The sequence below is a fragment of the Athene noctua genome, chromosome 1 (genome assembly GCF_965140245.1).
Source record: "Athene noctua chromosome 1, bAthNoc1.hap1.1, whole genome shotgun sequence".
Lineage (NCBI taxonomy): Eukaryota > Metazoa > Chordata > Aves > Strigiformes > Strigidae > Athene > Athene noctua.
The window spans coordinates 52,906,480-52,920,463 of NC_134037.1; the positions used below are offsets into that span (position 1 = coordinate 52,906,480).

Genomic DNA, 13,984 nt, shown 5'->3' on the forward strand with positions numbered 1-13,984 from the left:
CCTTCTGCCTTGGTAGCATGGGCTTTCAATGGTTTCAGTTAAGGAAAAAGTATTTGAGAACACGGAGGTTTAAAATTATGTATACCCAGAATATAAAAAGCATACACTGCCTTATGATATACATGCTCTTATAGAAAAGACTCACCACATACTTGTTTCCCAAAGGTAATAGGCTGGTCAAAGATGTGACAAATCACCCACAAATGAGACCATCCACATCACATTTCATTACTGAAAAGCAGATAAATGACATGTTGCTCTCTGTGCTTTCTAGACACCACAAAAATGCTGTAGATCTTAGTTTCATTGTGGAGCCCAATCGGTTCATGTTTGTAAACCTGACTTGCTAAGTTTGAATGGCACCATTTTTAATCTGTTTTGAAAAATGTGTGGAATAATTTATTCTGTCACAGCCATTTAATTTAATGTTAAAATAAGTCACCTCTGTCTGGGGGCTAGATTGGAGGATTTCCTCTGGACAAGACCAAAATTTTACTTTACCTTGGATTTTACCTTACTTTCTTTTGCCTTGTGCTGCAGCATCCAGTTCTGTACTGGGATTCTTGTCTCAGTCTGAATTTTAATCCTAGTTCATGTTGACCATACCCAACCCATTCTCTACTTGGCAAAGGAAATAAGATAACACTGCATTTTCTGAACTACAATGGGGTACACAACCAAGTGCTTGAGCCGTGTAGACTTGAGAACCCTTCTTAAACCTTGCAACTGGTTTTGCTGCAGTTACAAATGCTGTTGTAACACCTGGATGGGCATGGGAGAATACACGGGCAGTGGGACACCATGCAGGACTGTGGGCACAAGTGGCAGTGAAAGAAGGTCCAACTAGATAAAAGCAAAAAATTTTTATAGTTGAGGGTGAAGTAAGGCTTGGGTTGCCCAGAGAGGCTGTACAATCCCCTTCCTTGGGGATATTCAGACATGGCTGAAGAGACCCTGAGGAAAACCTTTGCAGGGTTGACGCTGTCCCTGCTCTGAGCTAGTGGTGGGACCCGTGAGATGCCCCAGACTTGACCTCCACAGGTCCCTTCCAAATTAAACTACTCTGAGCTTCATGTTTCGGTAATCCTGGGAAGCAATGGCTTTGGTTGTTTACAGAGATACACAGTGTCCACATCTTGTCTTGATAATAGTGTGTAGCCTGCAGGAGGACGCGGATGGGGATGGATGTAATGAATGCTGATGCTCCAATTCCCTTTTACCGTGCCCACCTTTTACCGTGGCATGGCCTGCGTGCCTTCTTCATTTGGACTGTCCAAGGCAGTAAGCACGTTTTCTTCCGATGTCTTTTTCAAAACTGTGTCTAAATGTTTTGCATGCTGTTCCCGTAACTGAGAGGTCGTTTTATTTCCACATTTTGATCAGCAGTTACAGAACGTACACTGTCCCAGACTGGGGATGGGGAGGGGGCACCTTTTGGCTTGTCCCCTTGGTGCCGGAGGTGTAAACTGCTGCCCACCTTTGTGCGATACCAGGTTTGGTAGGGATTGGCACGGACAGTCACCCTTTGCTTCACTGATTCATGTGCTTTAGGGAGGAACTCCATTGGCTGGGATGGTATTTGGCAACCGGGTCTTCTCTGGTTCGACCTCACCACTTCGGGGGACCTCAGGAAACAGTGCGGATGCTTTTGGGGTGAACAGATTTGTGAACCCCAGAGTAGATACAGTTCGGAGAGGCTAAGTGTGAAACAACCTTTTCCACAGCCATGTATAGCGCTGCTGTTCAGAGCACAGAGCCTGCCCCACGCTCCCCACAGACGCGCTGCGGGCGGCCGTTCAGAGCGGGGAAACCCACGGCGGAGAGGGGCCAAAGCAGCGGCGGGAGAGGAGAGCGGGGCGGACAAGCTCCGCTCCCGCCGGCTCCGCTGTGGCCCCGAGCAAACCCTCCCGCCCCGCTGCGGCCGCGGGGCCGCGCTGCGCCCCGGCCTCGCCGCGGTGCCGAGCGGTGATGGCGCCGCCGCCCCACGGCACCGACCCGCCGCTGACGTCAGCGCCGCGCGGCCCCCGGCGCCCGCCCGCTCCCGCCAAAGCCGCGGCGGGCAGCTGGGCGGGGCGCGCGGGGCGGGGGCGGGGCGGGGCGCGCGGGGGGCGGGGCACGGGAGGCGGCCGGGCCGGCGGGAAACTTCCGCGCGTTCAGCACCACAGACAGGGCGGGCGCGGCGCCGCCGCCCGGCATGCGCGCCCCGCCGCCCCGCCGCCCCGCCGCCCCGCCGCCCCGCCGACCTTCCGACCCGCAGCCCCGCCGCCCCGCAGCCCCGCAGCCCCGCCGACCCGCCGCCCGCCGACCTGCCGCCCCGCCGCCCCACCGTCCCGCCGCACGCCGCCCCGCTGCCCCCGCGCACCGCCTCTGGCTCCGCACAACCCGGGCGGCGATGGAGGCAGCGGCGGCCCTGAACGAGAGCGGAGCGGCCGCCCGCCGGCTGCCGGCCGGCGGCGGCGGCGGCGGCAACGGCAGCGACTGGCTGGAGCTGTCGTCGCGGCACCCCGCGCCCGCCGCCCTCAACCCCTGGGACGTGATGCTCTGCGTCTCCGGCACCGCCATCGCCTGCGAGAACGCCCTGGTGGTGGCCATCATCTGCTACTCGCCCGCCCTGCGCACCCCCATGTTCGTGCTGGTGGGCAGCCTGGCCACGGCTGACCTCCTCGCCGGCCTCGGCCTCATCCTCAACTTCGTTTTCCAGTACGTGATCCGCTCCGAGACGGTCAGCCTGCTGACGGTGGGATTCCTCGTCGCCTCCTTCGCCGCCTCCGTGAGTAGCTTGCTGGCCATCACCGTTGATCGCTACCTCTCCCTCTACAACGCCCTCACTTACTACTCGGAGAGGACGGTGCTCTGCATTCACACCATGCTGGCGGGTGCCTGGGGGGTCTCCCTCTGCCTGGGGCTGCTGCCCGTCCTGGGCTGGAACTGCCTCCATGACCGTGCCGCCTGCAGCGTCGTCAGACCCTTGACCAAGAGCAACGTGACGCTGCTGTCCGCCTCTTTCTTCCTCATTTTCCTCATCATGCTCCATCTCTACATCGAGATCTGCAAGATCGTCTGCAGGCATGCCCACCAGATAGCCCTCCAGCAGCACTTTCTGACTGCTTCGCACTATGTCGCCACCAAAAAAGGAGTCTCTACCCTCACTATAATCCTTGGGACTTTCGGAGCCAGCTGGCTGCCTTTTGCCATCTACTGTGTAGTGGGGGATCCCGACTACCCTTCCGTGTACACGTATGCCACGCTTCTACCTGCTACCTACAACTCCATGATCAACCCCATCATTTACGCCTACAGAAACCAGGAAATCCAGAGGTCCATGTGGGTGCTCTTCTGCGGCTGCTTTCAGGCTAAAGTGTTCTTTCGCTCTCGGTCCCCCAGCGATGTCTGAGTGACTTTTCTCTCTGTCAAACCACACCGAATGACAATCTACGCAGTGAACTAAATATTACAGTGCCTGTTCTAAACTTCAAACTACGTCGTGAAGTCGTTGGAAACATGCTTAAGTATTAGCACTTTATACATGTTTGTATCTCTGAGTGGTTCGGGGTATGGAGTTTTGGGTTCCATGAAAAAAGAAAAAAGGTGGTTGTATATAAATTTGCACATCACATTTGTAAAGTGAAGACATTCCGATACCGCTTAATTATAGCACCTTATTTCTAGCTGCTGACCTGCCAAAACAGTGTTGCCTTTCTGAAGGGCAGAGAGAAAGAAAGTTGTGTTTGTATTGTATTTGTACGTGTGTGCGTTGGGGGCGGGGGGGCGTATGTGTGTATGTATGTGTGTGTCTATACTTTGCTGCACAAAATTGATAAATTATAACATTTTGTATACAAATAAAAACATGTAAGATGTACTATAACTTTGTGTGTTGAGATGCTTTTAGAAATGAGAGTGCTGGCAAGTTTGCCAGTTGAGCAAAGTCCCTTTGTTTACTTTTCAAAGCTCCCCATGTAATTCTGCCTAAAGAGATCATCATTCACTATGGAGATGAAATACTGCACCAAGAAAGGCACCTTCCTGCTTGCTTGTTTGTTTGTTCTCTTCTTTAGTCTGGCAAAGAGAGAGTAACAAAGAGCACATGCTCCTTTTTATTCTCCAGCAACCAAAGAAACAAAAAGCCCAGTCAAATAGGCTGCTAATTAGTTATTTGCCACGATTGCAGTAGCTTTCATCTTCAAGTTTTAAGTTAGCCCTTTATGATCATGCTCCATTAAAAAATTATCAAACTGAGGGGAAAAATCTGAGTCTAAACTGGGCTCTTTTTTTCCTCCTTAAGCCTAACACCGGAGGGGAAAAAAGTAAAAGAGAAAAAAAGACACAGTCTTTTTTCCTAAAAGACTTTTTTTAATCATCCACAGCTCTGAGGGGGAACTGTATTGTTTCTCCCGCTTCTTTTTTGGGGGCTGAGTGCTGTAGAAAAATCATTCAAGTGCATCTTTGCTGTCTGCCTGTCTTGGAGCAGTATACAGTTTTCTGATAATCCCATGGTTTAGTGGCTTCAAAGAACCCATCAGAGTCACTGTCGTTCAGAGTTCAAACACTTCTTCACTCAGGTTCAAATTCACCAGCGACTGTTTCATTTAGAGCGGCAGATTTCAGAAGCAGAGTGTGTTCAGATCACATGCGGCAGATTTCAGAAGCAGTGTTGCTGCTTATTCATTTATAGTTGTGCTACATTTACACCCTGGTTATGTTATAGTTTATCACTATCATTTCAATTTGTACTTAAGGGCTGAAACATTACTTTTATGTGCACAGTACCATATAAAAAGTTTGGACTTATGTGTTGCCCAGCTTATGACTAGGCAATTCATCAAGCATTTGCCTTCTGGAGCCACATGTATCCAACAAGCCTCAGTGAGGTTGTGAATCAGTAATGCTGCATTTATGCGAGTGCAAGTATTAAGAAAACCAGTATAATTTCACTGATAATACAAAGACACTTCCTTTAAAAAAACAAAAAACAAAAACCACCAAAACCAAACTGTTTTCCAGACTCTTCTAGCCCCATTATTTTTCTAAATTCTGTTAATCACAAATGTGACATTGTAATTGATGAATACCTTCAGATGCACAGTTCATCAAGGCACTGTTACAGTGATATTACAAATATGATTTAAACCAGAACTTAATGATAGGTCAAAATGCTGCTCATATTAAAAACTCTGAAGTTGCTAGAGAGAAAGAATTTTTTTTCCCTTTTTAAACCCTCATTTCATACGTTACATCCAAGCTAGCAAAAAAAAGAGGTCAAGGCCTGCCCTCTAGCCTTGTGAGCCGGTGGCACAAAGCGTGCTTAAGCCTTTTTCCCCCTGCAAAGCCGAGGACCAAACTGCTGGCTGAGCATCCTGGCCCTGCTCTAGTAACTCACACAGGCTCAGCCAAAGATACTACATCACCTACAGTAGTAACTGCTGAGAGAAAAGACCAGTGAGTGCCTGAGACTACTGAAATCTGGCAAAACTTCTGGTAAAGCTGGAAAACTTGCCATCTGCTAGGCTTTAGTCTCATAAATCATTGTCATCTATGTGAGGACTGCAGTAAAACCGCAGGGCAGGTTAGCCATCGATTCCCTTACTGAGTGTTTCTTGCAGGCAGAGCTCCATGCCGGGGATGCAGATCGTCACACCCCGGCCCTGAACCTGCACCCAGGTGTGAGATGCTGAGTAGGACCTGAGGAGTCTCCTGGGAGCCCTGTGCAGGCTCTGATGATCAGTTTTGCCTCTGAAAGCCCCTAGGAGAGATTTCTTATGCATATTTTTAGACCTGGAAGTTAGGCAAACAGATTCTGCTAGAGACCACCCCTAATGCCACCTCCCTCCCTTAACTCTGTCAGGAACTGCACACCAGGGATTTTCACCATAAAGTCATTAAGCGGTGACAACCTGTATAAAAATTAGATACAGAAAACTTAAATGGATAGAATCCTACTTCAGTAATAAAGCCCTTAATCCAAGAGTGAAAAGGACTTAGGTGAATTACTTTTCCATTTTTATCCCAACAGGTTAATTGCTTTGTTTCATTTTTTACTATATGACCTCATTTTCAGTTTAATGTTTTCCCCAATGATTCACAGTATTTACAAAATAAAACTGGATCCCCCCCTGTTAAAAATGCAAAACTCTTAAGGTATTTATTTCCCCAAGCATTCTTCCCTTCTTCTAGGAAGCAAATTTGGGTTGCAGTGATCTTAGCCATTTGTTTTGTTAGGACAGTACAAATATAGGGGTTTTTTTATATACCACTCTCAGAAAGCTTTTGCTGACTCATAATTTCTGGGAAAGACTAAGGCAGAAGAGGAGACAATATTTTTATGCCTTTTGGTTAGCCCTGAGAGTGGAATTGACGTCAACCCACTTGCAGTAAAATACGGCCTTTCATTTTCAAAGTGAGTCCTGAACTGCAGGGATACCTGAGCAGAATTACATAAAGCAGTCTACATAAACTCTTGTCTCCCCAAATAACATCTCACTTCAAAAAAAGAAGAGCTGTGATTCCTGATGAAGGAAGCCCAGGAATTGTGTATAGCATGGAGCCTATATTTTCCTTGCTGAGTTTTTTATCAAAACAGCAGACATTTATTTGAGAAAATGGTGTTAGATTTGCTGTATCTGGACCCACCTGTCCAGATAGGCTCCTCCTGTTGTGAGACAATGGCACTTTTACCTTGCTCATGAAATGATTTGTGGAAGACAAAAATTCCTAGAGCTCCCATTGCCAGTCGCTGGGCAGTGCGTCGTCGTGACCCCCCACGCAGCCCCAATGAGGAGCTGTGTACTGTGTCTGATCTAGTATTTCCAGAAGTCAGAAGGCAACTTTGCCTGCATGGGGACTGCAGAACTGCAGTAGAAATTTCCCTTACTACTGGTGAGCATGGATCTTTCCTGGTCCCTGAGGGCATGTGTGCTCAGTGGTTTTAACGTTCTCATGTCAATGATGCAATCTGTGAGGGGAGAAAAACTGCACCGAGTTAGGTGCAAGAATCAGGCGCAACATCTGCTAATGATACATTATATGCAGCCTTTACTGAAAATGGAACGGAGATTTTCTGCTTTACCACCCTTAAAAATTTTTTGTCTTCTTCTGAAGTAGATAAAATAATGTTAATCTTGGTCTAAAGAGCTCCCAACCGGCTCCAACTAAAACCAGTGATGCTCTATTACACATCAGCCAAGATAATGACAGAACCTCATTACAAAAAATTACCATTTTGGGGCAGGAAGTTCTCAGCCTCAACTCTAATTTTCATTAGAAACTAACAGTTTATTACTAACCTTGAAAATCTTACAGGACTTGCAGTGCCTCGATCGGCCAGATCCTGGCAATTTGACTTGCGTGAAGTACCTCTCTCTGTGAATAGTTCCCTCATTTTGGTGGGAGAAATTACAGAAAGAAGAGCACAGCTCTGGTGAGGAAGGCCTGGTCAGGAGCCGGGCCGAAAGCTTGGTTTTCTGTGGGGCTCCTGCCAAAATCAGCGGTGTGACAGTGGAAGTGAGACTGACTCTGCAGGCTGCTTTGTATGAGTCACTGTATATTAAAAAGCCAGCTGGATTCAAAATCACAGGTCAAACAAAATCTCTTTATTTAGCTAAGCAAACAAAAGGACAAAACACTTTTAAACCTGAAAAGTGAGGCTGTACGTATTTTTATCAATGTAATGATCCACAGGTACTAAGTAACACCCGGCAAAGCACTAGAAGCTCTAATCTCCATTCTGCTGCTCTCATTTTAAAAGGATTCATTTTTTTTAATGAGGTAAAAATAATTTCTGATCATGCAGCTGCTCCTAAGCTCTTCAGCTAGCTTTTGTGGTAGTCATTTAAAATGAACATAAGACAAGGGGAAAACCATAAAACTGTGCTTTCGCCTTCTTGGTGCTTCATGATGGAGACATGCAACTCATGAGGCAAAGAGTGACCGAGCGGGTGCAATTCAGCTCTGCACAGAGGATAAGTACATCTGAAGCTCACCTTAACCCCTGCTGGGTTTGCTTCTTTGAGGGACACTCTGAGTTATGAGGTGTCTCCCCATTACCTGGTCCTTATCAATTGACCTTCTCCCTGGGACCTGTTGAAGGCTCACGGAGTGTCTCCTAAGCTTCTGTGTTTTGCTCCAGAGTGCCACACAAAACTCTGCTGGGTAGAAAACTGACAGGCCTTCCACTGCCCTCTCAATGTTTGAACTCTTTCCTCTGCCTACAGAAATCTCTTGCAGGGCAAAAATTCCCCCAGGGTTAGTTTCATTTGTCAAGGGCAGTAACTTTGCATGGAAATAATCCAGCTGCTGCTGGCACAGCTGGAGACCTGTAGGCACTGACTCAGCACTGATGGTAGACGTGGCAACGGGTTCAGCCGAGGCAGGTCTGCTCGTGTCAGCTCTGTCTGCTGCAAAGAAGTGACAGATGGCAGCAGGAGGTGAAGCAATGGTGTGGTCTCTCTGTAGGGTCCACACTTTACAGCAAAGCCCAATAGTGAAGAGCTTTTTCCAGCAGATTCCCATCCTTATTTTATCATTCTGCTTTGTTGGCATCATAGCGTAAGTGGTGGGAGAGAAAAAGCAAGAGAAAAGATGAACGTGCTAATATCTGTGTTAGAGGAAGAGCACAGTGGTTCAAGGTATGATACACAACATGGAAACAGCTCCTCTAGCAGGTACCTCAGATACATCAGCTGAACGTGGTGCAATGGGTTGGTGCTGCACACAAAAGACCAAAAACATTTCTTCACTGCAGCATCCCTCAAGTGGACAACAGCAAGTGCGGGCAGATCCCTTGAGCTGCCCAGCTTACCATACAGCCTTGTGAAGGAATAAAACACAGTCCAGACCCACCTTTCACCCTGCTTTTGAACACAATTAGACTTATAGCTGCAAGCCCAGACTTAGCAATCACCTGCAAGATAACATGCCTCTTCCATCCCCTGATGCCCTCTGTGCCCCTGACACAAGGTGCTGGGGCTGAGCACCTTTGCATCTTCCCCTGCAACACAGGCTTTCTCTCCACCCAGGCAAGACCAGAGCAAGAGCCAGGTGCTGTGTCCACCATTGCCCCCTGCACCTGAGCACAGCCAGCCTTGGTTAGTCCATGCTCCTTGACCTTTTTCTTAAAAAACAGACATTTTCATTTGTTTTCAAACAAAGGAGCCTGTGTTTTTATCATGCACATTTGGGTCCAGAGCAGAAATATTTAGCATCCAGTTATGGTGCATGAAATGCACAAGAAGACCAAAACCATTGAAAATCCCAACCAAATTTATAACGTCCCAATGGTACAGAAACCAAAAGTGTCCTCTTTGCCATGTCCTGTTCGTGTTTGCTGATTTTTCCTTGTCTGTTCATGTGCTTTATGCTACCCACACTGATGGACCACTGTGCTATTGTGTTACCTGGCCTGAGCTCTGGTTTGTGCCTCCACACCTCCAGAAAACTGCACCTTGTTATGAGTCTTTTGGTTACTGGAGCATCTCTTAAAGGTACTGTTTCCTACAGCAGTGTGAGATGACGCAAGCTTTCTCTTGATCTCACTCACAGCTGGGCACAGTGTCAGAACCTGGCTGATAAGGAAAATACCTGGGAAAATACCTGCCAACATTTGGCTGCATTTTGGTTCCCAGCTTTTGCCCATTGCTGGCGCTCACAGGCATTACAGAAGGTGTTGATTGGAGTCGGCAAATCTGAGTAACTGTTAAGGGAACTGTTTTCCAAGTCGAGCTGTATCACTCTCTCTACACATGTATTTCTTTTTATAACTAAGTAAATAGGAGGTACAGTTCTGTAATCAAGAAAAGGAAATAATACTGTGTGAATTGAGCTCCTGATTCTGAGTTTATCTACCTCTCCAGCTTTACTCAGAAAGGAAAGAAGATTCCTTATTTTCCTTGGTTAGCATGTAAAATCCATACAGATGGCAGATTTTTAAAGATGTGCCAGGTCTTAAAAGTGAGAATTAGATGCTTGGAATCAGAATCAGGAAAAGGAGTTAAGCACCCATATTCCTAAAGGTAGGCCCCTCAGCAATCTTGTTTACTGACCAGACCTACAAGTACCAAATCAATAGGCTGCTTTACATTTTTATCCTCTGTGCCCTTGTAGCCAGGCAGCAGCACATAGACAGCGTGCTTTACTTTTTCACAGCCCAAGCAGCCTGGAAGATGCTTTTTTTCCCCCTAAACTAGGTGAGAATTGAGGAGGTCCGTGTCGTTACACCTGTATTTCCCATGTAGCTCCATTTGGTACGAAAGCACAGGAACATAGCTTGAAATAAGGACAATCAAGGTTTTTTGTCTCTGCACTGGCCAATGTTTCCACGAGTGTAAATTCCAATCCCAAGATATTGGCAGAGAGGGGTTTTTTTAATGCAATGGAGGCTTATCAGCACTGTTGGAAACACTTGTTTCTCTAGCACAGGGTGTTTTGGTTCAATGATGCAGGGACTGCAGGGATGGGCTGGCTGCGATGCTTCAGGCAGAGGAACTGGATGGGGTCATAAGGAGGCAAATCAGCTCTGGTGGAAGGAAAGAAATTCTGAGTTGGAGGAATATTTTCATGCTTTTTTCCTGCTACTCACTGTCTAGCTCCTGGCTGGTTTAAAACAAAGTTGTTTTTCTTGAGAAGGTGTTTCTCCAAGTGGCCTTCTTGTGGTGTGTTTGTAGCTTAATTGAAAGACAGATTTTTCAGGGAAGTTTTGGAAAAAGGTTTTAAAAATTAGCTTGAACCTTCTTTCTTTTTTGAGATAAGGCATATTTTGTATGGATCAGTACCCATTTTCTCACCAAGAAGATGATGGCATGCAGATTAGTAATTAAATTTAAAACCAAGGCAGAAGGAGATGCTCTGGAAATATTTTCCAAGATGTAGATTGTTTAAATAAAGGTTGAGTCTCCTATAAAATGTAATTAGATCTATGACACACTTTGAATGACTGAATATTTTATTAATCATCACTTTCAGTGACACACTATCTTTTGCATCACAGAGAGATAATGCAATTTATACCTGCAGCCAGATATAATTTGTCACTTCTAGATGTTGCTGCTTTTTACAGAAAGAAGTGCAGCTAGATAATATTAAGATGTTGTCAAAAGAAGTCTCTTCTGTTGGAAATTGAATGTATCAGTAAATATGGAAACCCTGCTGCTTCCCATTGTCACTCTCTGACTTTTGATACTGTGCTAATTTTTCTTAATCAGTAGCAAGTTAGTTTTCCTAAAGTGTTTATCATTTTTTCAAGCAGTGGTGTATTCTGTCGTAAATGTTGTTGTGCAGTGTCAAATAAGGAAAATGGGAGACAAATAAGTTAAGAACTCCACGTTTCTGAACACTTGCTGTTCTATAAATGGCTCAAAGAAAATAATAAAGTTGATTGAATTACGCTGTCAAAATAAACATGTCAGAAAACCTTTTGCGGGGAGAGTTTGGGGATGAGGAGTCATCTGTGTGCCAAGCATAACCCCAAGACTTTGAGAGGCCTCCCAGCTTGATGCAGCTGAAGATGGACTCCTTTCTCCTGGGAATCTGAACTGCTCCACGGCAGTCAAAGACCGGCACGTGGGAGACAGGCATTTGCAGACCAATCCATTGTATGAGGCCTTGCTTGTAACACTGGAATAGTGAGCCCTAAGAGTAATCAGATACTGCCTATTCGTGAATGAGAACAGCTAATCGCATTATTTTCATTCGAAATGAAATTGGAAAGATTAGCATACTGTGCTGTAGTTACTGTGCTGTCAGACAGTATCAGTTCCACAGGAGACACATTTGTCGGAAATAAAGACTCTGTGAAGCACCACAACTCTCCCAGACATGTTTAGGTGAATACCCCAGCTGCTAGCTTGTCTGCTGAAACCCACCACTACGTTAGCAGCACATGGCACTTATTGTGTCAACCAGAGCATCTCCAATTTTCTTCTTTCATAAGACATTTTTAGAAGTTAGGAAAGGCTCTGGTTCTGCCTTCATCATCATTAAACTGGGACCTTTTGCCTAACCATAGTATGACTGTAGTATTGGTCAGATTCATAAAAGCTTCCTAATAATACTCTTCCATTCTGCCATGCCTGGTCTGAAACGAACACTTATTACTTTATCTGAGCAGGCAGAAACATGCTGAATGTGCCTGATACTTGACTTGACAATGTCAGTCCAGCTGCTCTGTCATGCAGACAGCAGAACTGGTTTTCTGGCCAAACCGGTTGCTTATTCCATTTGCCTGCCAAGCTACATGGTTGTGTTTCTACCTCTCCAGAAATTCCCTGGTGCCTCAGCCAGTGCTGAGCAGGGCATGAGCTCCCTTACTGTCTCCAACAACCCCTTCCCCTTTTACCCCTGCCACAAACTGAGGAATGTGTCGGTGTCACTTGGTGCTGTGGGTGCTCCCCGCTTCTCATGAGTACAGCATACCACTGGACAGTTCAAGGCATGGAATGTGTCCCATCCTGCTCTGTGGAGCATCCCTCCATAGTAACAGGTGACAGCTGGATACCTGCATGAAAACCTGTGCTTTGTAATCCTCCTCTTCTGCAGGGCAGAAAATGGTGCTATAAGATATAATGAGGTAGTAGTGAAATTTGCTTGGGAGCTACCAAAGAACATCAGAAAAGCCCTTTTGATGTGGAATGAGGTATTTGCATACAAAACACAGATAGGATGTATGTCTTCTGCTCCCATTTTGGTAACATCTGTATATTTCTGCTATTCCTATTGCTCTCTCTTCTTGCCCTGAGACCCCTTTGACCTTCATTTCTGCCCAGGAGGTTGCCTTTCCTTCTCTCTTCCCTGAAGACACATCAGGTTTCCTGCTCTTGGCGTGAACTGTTTTTCCTCAGACACATCTCCATTTTTCTCTCCTTTCAGATGGTGCTATTGCTTCTCTCAGAAGGGTTTCACGTGTGAGGAGTTGAGTGGACATCACCTCACAGGGGACTGCTCTAAGGGGAACAGTGTTACTTCTGTGCCACTTCTGCTCTTGTTACACCTGGATAAACTACAAATGAGAGAGATTCATGGGCCAGTCTGGCAGAGGTACAAATAAAAATGCCTGTGTCTAATGAGATCTGCAGCTCAAGGTGTCTCTCACTGTTTCTCAGAAGCATCTGTAAGTGGCAGGTGGAGTTTATTCTCTGCCTTTTGAAAGTCACCTACTGCCAGAGGTGAAAAGACACAACAGGAGTGGTATTTTTCAGGATACCCAGTATATTACACTCCTAAGTGTGAGCTTCAGAGTGAGTACCAAAGGCTTAGCCCACCTCATCATTACCTGCTGATCTGTGGCCAGGATAATACTACAGGACATGCAGTGCCATTGGGCTACCCAAAGGACATCTTCAAGACCTGCCTTTGGGGTATGATAGGCAGCGCAATGCCTTACGGATCATTTTTTCCAGGCACCAGGCTAGGATCAGAACAGATTAATGCAGGTGTAGTGGTGAACTCCTGCTTACAGAGCACAGCCAACATGCAGGCATGTTCAGGTTGGTCTAAAAACACACCGCAAGCCACTTTAGCACATATCAGAGAGATCAGTCAGACCCTTTAGTGGAGGTAAACTCTTTTCCCTTGCAACAGCACTTCTGGTGATGGCTCCTTTTTAATACAGACATGCAATGCTGGCTGCCCATCTGTGGGCAGGAGGCAGAGGGGAGGGGGCAAACTGGGCAAGACAGGGAGGGCAGCCCAGCTCCGAGGAGCTGTGGCAGCCACCTCCACCACAAGTACTCCCTGTGGCTCCCTCAGGGAGGTGGGTGTCTTGTCTCTCCCACTCAGGTCACAAAAACCCCGAGTCTGGGGCAGGCAGTGGTGCCATGCTGCTTGGGGCCCTTCCTTCCCCGCTCTGTCTTGCTGCCTCTCAGAGGGACTCCAAACATGGTCTGTAATTTGCTGGCATTCATGATCAGAAGCTGAGGCTGAGAAATCCACATTTATGTCCTTGAACAAATCACCCACAGGCAACAAAAATATCTTTTAAACAATCTAAGCCAGC

At 46.7% G+C, this 13,984-nt stretch overlaps 1 protein-coding gene across 1 annotated transcript; it reads left to right on the top strand.

Moving 5' to 3' along the window:
* Positions 1–2,194: 2,194 nt before the first annotated feature.
* On the top strand, positions 2,195–3,394 carry GPR6 (G protein-coupled receptor 6). The gene is made up of 2 exons (XM_074923360.1): positions 2,195–2,283; positions 2,374–3,394. Exons 1-2 carry the CDS (start codon positions 2,195–2,197, stop codon positions 3,392–3,394), a joined length of 1,110 nt encoding a protein of 369 aa, XP_074779461.1.
* Positions 3,395–13,984: the final 10,590 nt, after the last annotated feature.